An 11,271-nucleotide genomic window follows, 5' to 3' on the forward strand; every position below is an offset into this window, starting at 1 on the left:
TACTTAGTTTGGTTTTACTTTGATCTCTTTCTAGTTCCCTAAATTGGAAATTTGGATCCTTTATTTTAAACCTTTCTTGTTTTCCAAAATAACGTATGGGCTGTAAATTCTTCTAACCACTGTTTTAGTTATACACTTCCAATTTCTTTAAATGCTTTATTGAGGTGTAATAACTGATATAAACTGGACATATGTAAAGTGTATAAATTTGACATATGTATACATTGATGAATCTGTCACCACAGTCAAGATAATGACTCTACCTGTCACCACCAAAAATTTGCTTAATCCCTCCCTTCTGTTCCCTGGCAACCACTGATTATCTTTACAAACTAATTAAACAGTAGATTACTTTGCATTTTTTTGAATTTTAGATTAATGAAACTATAAAATAGATACACTTTTTTATCTGACTTCTTTCACTCAGCATAGTTCTTTGCATGATTGCATCATGTATTTTTTTTTTTTTTTTTTTTTTTTTGGAGACGGAGTCTCGCTCTGTCGCCCAGGCTGGAGTGCAGTGGCCGGATCTCAGCTCACTGCAAGCTCCGCCTCCCGGGTTCATGCCATTCTCCTGCCTCAGCCTCCTGAGTAGCTGGGACTACAGGCGCCTGCCACCTCGTCCGGCTAGTTTTTTGTATTTTTTAGTAGAGACGGGGTTTCACCGTGTTAGCCAGGATGGTCTCGATCTCCTGACCTTGTGATCCGCCCGTCTCGGCCTCCCAAAGTGCCGGGATTACAGGCTTGAGCCACCGCGCCCGGCCTGCATCATGTATTTTTAAGCTATTAGGTGCACAGATGGTTAGCATTGTTGTATCTTCCTGATGAATTGACCCCTTTATTATTATGGGATGACCCTTTTTGTACCAGATAGTAGTCTTTGCTCTAAAATCTAGTGCTATCGGCCAGGTGTGGTGGCTTATGCCTGTAATCGCAGCACTCTAGGAGGCCAAGATGGGCAGATCACCTGAGGTCAGGTGATCTCTACTAAATACAAAATATTAGCCAGGCGTGGTGGTGCATGCCTGTAATCCCAGCTATTTGGGAGGCTGAGGCAGGAGAATCACTTGAACCTGGGAGGCAGAGGTTGCAGTGAGCCAAGATCATGCCATTGCACTCCAGCCTGGGCGACAGAAGTGAAACTCTGTCTCAAAAAAAATAAATAAATCACATGCACACGTATGTTTATTGCAGCACTATTCACAATAGCAAAGACTTGGAATCAACCCAAATGTCCATCAGTGACAGACTGGATTAAGAAAATGTGGCACATATACACCATGGAATACTATGCAGCCATAAAAAAGGATGAGTTTGTGTCCTTTGTAGGGACGTGGATGCAGCTGGAAACCATCATTCTCAGCAAACTATCGCAAGAACAGAAAACCAAACACCGCATGTTCTCACTCATAGGTGGGAACTGAACAATAAGATCACTTGGACTCGGGAAGGGGAACATCATACACCGGGGCCTATGATGGGGAGGGGGGAGGGGGGAGGGATTGCATTGGGAGTTATACCTGATGTAAATGACGAGTTGATGGGTTCTGACGAGTTAATGGGTGCAGCACGCCAACATGGCACAAGTATACATATGTAACAAACCTACATGTTATCCACATGTACCCTAGAACTTAAAGTATAATAATAAATAAATAAATAAATAAATAATTTTTAAAAATCTAATGCTATCATGGTATATTGTCCTCATCCTTTTCCTTTTAACCTATTTGAGCCTTCATATTTAAATGGTGTTTCTTGTAGGCAGCATGTAATTGGCTCTTTTTCATTTATCTAATCTGAAATCTCTATATTTCAGCTTTTCAAATATTTAAAGATATTTCTGTACCATTATCTTTTCTTCCTTGGACTAAACGTCGTCTTATTATGGTTTGGCTGATACTTTTTCTAAATCCTTCACTATTATCAAACTCTTCTGTCCATGCTTTGCTTCAAAGGGATATTACATCACAATAGAGATTTTGAGTCACCTTCTGCAAGAAATGCTGATCATTTATTACTTCATTTGCTTAACATGATCACCAAAGATCTATTTAGTCCCTCACCATTTGGTTAAAACCCATCTAGACCATCTGTCCCACTTTTCTTACCCAAATCATATTTTTTTCTTGGGTCACTACTGATTTTTTGATCTCCAGAAAAATTTCAAGGGGGCGTAAGAAAACATCTGTTAATCAATTAATTTCCTCTGGAAATATCTTTTATCTTAGTTATACCAATTCTAGTTGAATTATTTTGAATGTGGGTCAAACAAAACTAGACTATAACTGAAAGGGTATTAAAATGTTTGCCTTTTTCTTCCAGGTAAAAATATCTCCATCATATCATCAGTCCAAAGGGGATCCCACTGCTAAGAAGGTGAGTTTGTTTTAATAAAGGCAAAAAAACAGTTCCTCTTCTGCATGTTTATTCTCCTATGTGGAACAATATTCTCAACATGGCAATGATTTTTAATCATCTTAATGCTCTCCAGGGTTATTTCTGATTAGATGCTTTAATGACATGTCTCCAGGCCCTCTTGGCTCCTCCAGGGAAGCCAAGTTGGGTTTTGACATCAGTCTCCTAGCAACTATCCGTTTCTAGAATTTCCATCTTCTATACCAGGCATGGTATCATGGTAGCAGGTGAAAGGTATTCAGAGGAAAGCTATATAGTTTGTCTTAATAATGTGCTTTACTTCGGCCGGGTGCAGTGGCTCACACCTGTAATCCCAGCACTTTGGGAGGCTGAGGTGGACGAATCATCTGAGGTCAGGAGTTCAAGACCAGCCTGGCCAACATGAAGAAACCCCATCTCTACTAAAAATAGAAAATTAGCTAGGCGTGGTGGTGCATGCCTGTAATCCCAGCTACTCCAGAGGCTGAGGCAGGAGAATCACTTGAACCCAGGAGGCAGAGGTTGCAGTGAGTCGAGATTAAGCCACTGCACTCCAGCCTGGGCAACAAGAGTGAAACTCTGTCTCAAAAAAAAAAAAAAAAAAAAAGTGCTTTACTTCTACAGAGCTGTGCCTAAAAAAACTGGCCTGAGATATTAACAGCACATGAGAAGGTCTTCAATAAATACTGGCAGAAGAGAGCTCTCATGTGTGCCGCTTCAGTTCCTGACTGTAAGCTTTGTGACCACAGATAGGGTCTGACTGTTTTACACTCTATCTGAGCAATGCATAGATGATGTCAAGAGAACCACTAAAATCTTTTCCTTTATCCGGCTGCAAAAGTGCGGTTGAAACATGGTAAACAAATTGACATTTCTGCTCGTTTCTTTCATCATTTTTCTTTCTCTAATAGTCAAAGTGTTTTTTTTCCTTGCCCTTTTTTACCGTTTCAGCCAGCATCCGTATCAGTGAAGGACTATAGAACAAAAATAACCACCTGCTGGCTCTGTTGACTAACAGCAGGTTTTAGCTTCAAAGCAATGTTCCAAAAATGGGTCCCCCTCCTCTGACTTCAGAATCCCCTGAGACTTTTTCAGAAGAGAAGAGTCTAAAAACAAAATATGTTGTCTGAAAAGGCCTATAACACACTGCACATAAAAATCCTCTTTCACGCTTGTCAAGGCAGTAGGGGCAGGCGAGACTGAGGCAGTGACTGTTGATACTTAGAACCATCACACTGTAACGCGAAGAGTGGGGGGAGCCTGTCATTTTAGTCTCGCTCAGTAAATAGATGAGGAAATGGGAATCCAGAGGGATTCCAATTTTTTGTCTTGGCTCTCCAATGTTAGCTATGGAATACACTTCTAACATAGTGATGTCAAGCATGTGCTTTGGATACCACCAGACTTGGGTTCAAAGATTTACTCTTCTACTTATTTATCTGAATGACCTTGTGTAAATTGGCCCCTCTGTTTCATCTTATGTAAAATGGTGATGCTACTCTCAGAATTGTCCTGAAGATTAAATGAAATACTCTACTGTTTAAGAGTCTAACATTGTGTTTGACATATAGTAAGTACTCAAGCTGTTGTTGACACTAGTATTAAAATGCAGGTCTCCCGCCTCCTAATCAGATGTCCTCTTACTTTATCATGCTGCTTGTATAATATTGTTCATTCAGCAAGTATAGTCTACCCTTCACATTTGTGGGTTCTGCATCTGTGGATTCAACCAACCACAGATTGAAGATATATGGGGGGGGGAATGATAAAAAATAATGATACAACAATAAAAAAACAGTACAACTATTTACATTGTATTAGGTATTATAAGTAATCTAAAGATGATTTAAAGTATATGGGAGGATTTACACTGGTTATATGCAAATACCATGCCATTTTAAAGGACTTGAGCATCCATGGATTTTGGCATCCACAGGAGGTCCTGGAGTAAATTCCCCACAGATACCAAGGGATGACTGTATTTCTTTCTTTTTTTTTTTTTTTTTTTTTTTTTGAGATGGAGTTTCCCTCTGTCGCCTTGGCTGGAGTGCAGTCGCACGATCTCAGGTCACTGCAACCTCCACCTCCCGGGTTCAAGCGATTCTGCTACCTCAGCCTCCTGAGTAGCTGGGACTACAGGGATGCACCACCACACGCAGCCAGTTTTTGTATTTTTAGTAGAGATGGGGTTTCACCATGTTGGTCTCGAACTCCTAACCTCATGATCCGTCTGCCTTGGCTTCCCAAAGTGCTGGGATTACAGGTGTGAGCGACTGTCTTTTTTTTTTTTTTTTTGAGACAGAGTCTCACTCTGTTGCCCAGGCTAGAGTGGAGTGGCACAATCTCAGTTCACTGCAACCTCCGCCTCCTGGGTTCAAGGATTCTCTTGCCTCAGTCTCCTGGGTACCTGGGACTGCAGGCACCCACCACCACACCCAGCTAATTTTTTTGTATTTTCAGTAGAGACAGGATTTCACCATGCTGGCCATGATAGTCTCAATCTACTGACTTCATGAGCCACCCGCCTTGGCCTCCCAAAGTGGGATTACAGGTGTGAGCCACCACGCCCAGCCAGCTGTATTTTGTTACACTGGTTACTGAGATAAACAGTGGACTAGAGATGAGGTCCTGTTCTCAAAGGCCTCAGCATTTATTGAGAAAAGTAGACAGGTAAACTGACAGTTACCATACACCTTGACACATACCATGGAAGGTGCACAGGGTTCTGTGAAGGCGCCAAGGAAAGGCCCTATTCTGAGATGACTAGGCTAACTTAGTGCAGTTCTTACGTTCTTTATGGCAGAAACCTCCATGAAGAACTTTGAGGAATGGTTAGCTGCTCCCCTACAACACTGTTACCACATTAGAGTGACAGCAAATTCTGCCGTGTATATAGGCATTTATTAAATAAATACTCATTTAGAAATAGGTTCTGCAACCTATTTTTCAAACTGAGTAATGTCCCAGCTCTTTGTCATTTTAGGTGTCTGACCTCTTGTAAGGGATGTGACATTACAGAAGCAAGATTCTGTTACTCAGAATCGGCATCAGGCAAACAGACGCTTCCTAAGCCAATGACTGCACACAAGTGGCCCGGGCAGCATTCCTTTGTGATCAGATGCAGACTTATTCCTGGTTTATGCAAAAGTTGGGACTATCTCTAAAATATTTTATTCAATATACATATCTCAGATACCTTTTACTTTATCAATGAGAGTCCATTTCCAATATTCACGATGGTGGTTAACAGGTCATTACTTTCACCAATAAAAATATTTCCATTTTTAAGCTAATGAGCCAAGTCTTAGTGTTGGTGAACATAGAATAGCTGAAGAGCTTTTTTTAGTGGCTGCCTTGTGGAGTTCATGTTAGCTGGCCTCTTCTGAAATACAGATTCTTAATTTGGGCCATGACCATTCCTGAGTTGAAGCCCAAAAGTAAATAGCACATACTTACTATCACGCTGTTTATGCCGTCTATCCTTACTTGAAAATATATATCATAGTGGGTGGCCATTCCAGATTAGGGGTCAGGAAAGGCTTCCCCTCAAAGGTAAAGTTTGACCTAGTCTTAAGAAACAAGGGAAATGATAACCTAGGCAGATGGAGGTGAATATAACACATTGTAGGAAATGGGAGTGGTTCTGCATGTCTTCAATATAATATGAAAGCATGGAGAAGTCTGGTAAAAGATAAATAGGGATTCAGACCACAAAGAACCCAAGTCTGTGAAGTTTGCTTTCTATCTTGACGATAAGGTTTCCAGCAAAGGTAAGATTAAAAGCAGAAAGACCAATTAGAAGAGTAAGATATTTGTCCAGGCAAGAAAAAAGGTCCTAACCCTAGGCTATCTTAATGGAGTAAAGAGATTAGATGGATTCAAATATTAGCTATTTTTTCTCTCAGAAAACCCTGACACTCTCCTTAAATCTGAGTAAGTGTCCTTCCTTCCCTGAGCTCATAGCACCCTGAATTAGTCCCTACCAATACCTGGATGGGTTGAGGTTGCCTCTCTACCTAATGCCCATCTCCCATTAGGCCATATGCCTCGTGAGGGCAGAGCGGTAACCATGTCAGTCTTGTTTACAGGTTGTATCCTTAAGTGTAGAACAAAGTAGTCACTCGTTCGTTGTTGAATAAATGAGAGATATACGAAAGAGATTTCATAGGACTCCGTGGCTGTTTATGAGAAGTGAAGGGGAAAAGAAATTTCTGGCTCTGATGACTAGAGGAAAAATAAATGAAACATCATTATTGTTTCATGCTTGTCTCCCAGGCATGGCCAGTTCCTTATTTGAATCAGCAGTACTCGAAGAGAGATTTACCTGAAGATCAGTGTGAAACTCAACACCTAATTATTACTTCCTTAGTTGGGTATATATTTTTGTGTTGATATGCTTGTATGCTCATGTACATCTATGTATATATTCTGGTTCTTATCCTTGAGCTACAGTCTCTCTTCCCAAAGTTGCATTGACAGATGGAAGCAGCAGTAGTGTCTGTTGAACAGAGTGACTGCCAAAGTGACATGTGTAGGAAACACAAAGGAAGCAGTAATGTTCTTGATTTAGCTAAAAAGTCTCTGTTGACCGATAACTGAAGGAAGTGTTTGGTGACTCTGCTGTCAATATTGGCCCTGCCAAGAGCTGGATTCAAGTGCTAAGGAAACCAGAGTCATGTTCTGTAGGACTCTGCTCACTTCCTGGGGCTTCTTTTTAGGTATTTCATGTAGGAGTCACTCTGTAGAATGTCACTGTTCCACTCTGCCGCTGCATGTCAGAGTGTGCATCACATTCCACAACATGGATCTTTTTTTCTTTTTCTTTTTTTTTTTTTTTGAGATGGAGTCTCACTCTATCACCCAGCCTGGAGTGCAGTGGTGTGATCTTGACTCACTGCAACCTCTGCCTCCCAGGTTCGAGCAGTTCTCCTGCCGCGGCCTCCCGAGTAGCTGGGACAAGCACACGCCACCACACCCAGCTAATTTTTTTGTATTTTTAGGAGAGAAGGGGTTTCACCGTGTTGGCCAGGCTGGTCTCAGACTCCTGACCTCAACTTCCCAGAGTGCTGGGATTACAGGCATGAGCCCCCATGCCTGACCCACAACATGTATCTTTTTACTAGCATTTTGCATTATAGATATTCTTTACAAAAGCTTTAGATTGGCAATATTTATTGTATATAAAATTGGTATATATTTACTTTATATAAAATTTCTTCTTAGTGGGCTCTAATTGATAGTTTCAGTAACGGAGTTGGAAGATACACATGGTTCCTTAGGACCTTTAGTATTTGATCATGTATGACCAGAAATTTAAAAATCAGGAATCATTGCCTTCAGATAAAAATTGACATAAAACCCATTGCAGTGAATTCCCCAGGATAGATCCAAATGGAGGTGTTGACAGTGTTTAAGGTAGGTCAGAAGAGTTAGTTCGGGGCAGCATCAGACACCACTCAGCTATGATGCATCTCTTCTTGACTACCAAAGAAACACCAACGAAGAATTTTCACAGAAAAGTTGGGTCTGTTACATTTACGATAACTAGAGAAAGCATTTTGTCTTATGTCTTGATCACAGGTACATGGTTACTTCTCTGAGCAACTCCTGGTTTTAGATCGGCTTTCTCTGCCAGTGTGTCTGCAGAAGCTGAGGGGCCAGGTGCTCTGGCTGAAGACTATCCTCAGGCTGCTGGTGCCACTGGAGGTTCTCCTCCAGTGTTCTCCTCAAAGTAACTTCTTCCAGTTAGGGACAATGCATAGGGAATGAGACAGTGGAAAGCCTTTCCAATAGTTCTGTGAATCCATTCAGTAGATACTCCACAAGCCTCTGTTAGGTGCCAGGGTTCAGAGGGACAAAGGACAGTGAAGAAATACAGTTCCCTCTCTCAGCACATTTACATGTTAATGGTGACTGAACTGGTAGATGTCATAGCCAAGCCTCTCAGAAGTTGATTTTCAGTTTGTTAAGTATTCAGGTAGGTTATAAGAATTTGGAGCTGATTTTTGGAGTTTTTTAAGAGACAGTGTCTCACTGTGTTGCCCAGGCTGGAGTGCAGTGGCACAGTCATAGCTCACTGCAGCCTCAGACTCCTGGGCTCAAGTGATTGTCCCACCTCAGCCTCCTGAGTAATTGGGATTATAGGCATGAGCCACCATGCCTGGCTGTGTTTTTTTTTTTTTTTTTTTTTTTCGGTGGTTGTTCCAGGTGTTCTTACGAAGTAAGGTTTTTATAACCAATTCCCAGTCTTGCTGCTCATGTCAGCAATATAGACAGCTATACTTGCTCATAATTTTTGTTGAATTACAGGTTGGCTTTTTTTTTTTTTTTTTAAGGGAAAAAGCCTCACAAAGGCCACTGTTTCCATAACAACCGGAAAAGCTGGCCACAGTGTCTCAACTGACTGGCCCTAAGAATGGCTGGTTGGTAGTTTCACAAAAGTCAAGGGAAACATGAAATGAAGAAAACACTGAGATAGATGCAGCATTTTCTAGCCATCATTTGATGGAGGCTTAAATAAAATAAAGATACATTCACCTTTTGATGCCTCACCCTTAACTCTTTCCTGCAAAGATGCGAGTTCTCATAAACAACAAAATGATAGCCCTTGATGGATATAGATGCTTCTTCTCTAGAGTATTTGTCTTAATAGGACACCAAATATGACTTCATTGCCTCTACTGAGCACCCCCGCAATTAACGGAAACAGAGAACATGATTCAATCTTTGTTTTTGTATTAGTAGAGTTGAAAACCTCAGCAAGACAGATGCCTTTTTATGGATGTGAAGAAGCTGGAGTCTAGTTGCCTTTAGACACCTGGAGGGCAGTGATCTGGAGGACAGTAACTGGAAGAAAGCATAGGTATCCTTAATTGTTGAGAGGACAGAGCTGGTACCTGTGGGTAGCTACTGTGTGAATGGAAATGTCAGCTTGGTATGAGAATTTCATAATGGCAGAACAAGCTATCTTGAGTGACACTACATTACCTACTACTAGAGGTGTTTGGTCAGTGACAGGATATCTATTGCTCAAAGCTCCTGCCATTGGTCAGAGTTGGGACTAGTTGATTTTTAGATCCCTTGAAGCATTAAAATCTTACAAGCCTATAATTGTATTAAAAACAAGTTGCAGCCGGGCTCGGTGGCTGATGCCTGTACTCCCAGCACTTTGGGAAGCCGAGGCGGGCAGATCACGTGAGGTCAGGAGTTCAAGACCAGCCTGACCAACATGCTGAAACCCTATAATTACTAAAATTACAAAAATTAGCCAGGCGTGATAGTGGGCACCTGTAATCCAGGCTACTCAGGAGGCTGAGGCAGGAGAATTGCTTGAACCCGGGAGGCAGAGGTTGCAGTGAGCTGAGATCACACCATTGCACTCCAGCCTGGACAACAGAGTAAGACATTGTGTTTTTGTTTTTGTTTTTTTTTAAAACCAAGTTGCATGTTCACTGATGTGGTGAATGATTTTAGTTAAAACTAACTAAACAGCCTAAACTAATAGAATGTATTGTCTTTCAAAGAAAAATCTGGATTTATGTAAGAAGAGACTTGATTCAGAAGAATCATTGCAGTAGAGGTGAGGGGGCTATTGCAGTAAGGGGAACGCTCCAACCATAAGATCTGCAAGGGTCTCAAAGATCACACAGAAAGGAAATTTATTTCCTAAGAGGGGGTGGGTAAACAATGCTAGAAAGAACCAGGTGTGAAGGAGTGGGTGGAGGGAATGGACAGCTGATCAGAGGTGCTTTTCCTTGTGGTCAGCTGATTCTCAGAAGCAATTTTCAAAGGAGAGATTCTATACTCTGGGTCAGAGTTCAGGGGCTTGGGGAAAGGAAAAAAGCTTAACCAAAATTTGGTTGTCCAGTAAGCATTTTGATTTTGTTAATAATTTTTGTAATTAATAGCCTTTATTTTTTAGGAGTACTGTAGTTTTAGGTTTACAGAAACGTAGAGCAGTAAGCACAGAGTTCCCATATGTTCACTTTCCCTCCCCATCCCCACAGTTGCCCCTGTTACTAACATCTTGCATCGATCTGATACACTTGTTCTAATTGATGAGGCAATATTAATACGTTATTATTAACTAAAGTCCATGGTTTACATTAGGGTTCACTCTTTCTGTTGTATATTCTGTGAGTTCTGATAAATGTATAATGAAATGTATCCACCATTACACCATCATACAGAATAGCTTCGCTGCCCTCCAAATCCCTGTGCTCCACCTATGTATCCTGCTTTCTCCCCAAACTTTCGGCAACTACTAATCCTTTTACTGTATCCATAGTTTTGCCTTCTCTAGAATGGCATGTAATTTCACAGTGTGTAGGCTTTCTAAATTGGCATCTTTCACTCAGCAGTCAGCAGTTAGGGTTCCTCGGTGTCTTCATGGCTTAATAGCTCTTTTCTTTTTATCACTGAGTAATACTCCATTGTCTGCTTGGACTATAATTTGTTTATCCATTCACCTACTGCAGGACATCCTAGTTGCTTCTACGTTTTGACAGTTGTGACTCAAGCTGCAGTAAATATCCATGTGTAGGATTTTGTGTGGGCATCTCAACTCATTTGTGTAAATACCTAGGACCATGATTGCTGGATTATGTGGTAAGACTATCTTTACATTTTTTAAATTGCCAAACTGTCTGCCAAAGTGGCTGTGCCATTTTACATTCCCAGCAGCAGTGAATGAGAGTTCATGTTGCTCCACATCCTCACCAGCATTTGGTGTTGTGGTGGTATCAGTGTTTTGAATTTTAGCCATTCTAATAGGTATGTAGTGGTATCTCATTTTCTTAAATTCACAATTCCCTGATGATATAGGATGATAAGTGTCTGTTGACTCATATGTTTATTTTCCATTTGTGTATCTTT

The 11,271-nt window shown here is 41.1% G+C and overlaps 1 protein-coding gene across 38 annotated transcripts in view; it reads left to right on the top strand.

Annotated features, from left to right (window-relative positions):
* VPS8 (VPS8 subunit of CORVET complex) overlaps positions 1-11,271 on the top strand; it is a 388,385-nt gene that overhangs the window by 355,783 nt on the left and 21,331 nt on the right. For 37 of the 38 annotated variants that reach the window (XM_077991934.1, XM_077991941.1, XM_077991930.1 and 34 more), the window contains one exon: positions 2,326-2,379. The exons of the other annotated variant lie outside the window; for it this stretch is intronic. In XM_077991934.1, coding sequence (XP_077848060.1) covers positions 2,326-2,379 — 54 coding nt within the window. The remainder of the gene's footprint in view (positions 1-2,325; positions 2,380-11,271) is intronic. 38 annotated transcript variants of the gene reach the window in all.

Source organism: Macaca mulatta, chromosome 2 (genome assembly GCF_049350105.2).
Source record: "Macaca mulatta isolate MMU2019108-1 chromosome 2, T2T-MMU8v2.0, whole genome shotgun sequence".
In the NCBI taxonomy this organism is placed as follows: domain Eukaryota; kingdom Metazoa; phylum Chordata; class Mammalia; order Primates; family Cercopithecidae; genus Macaca; species Macaca mulatta.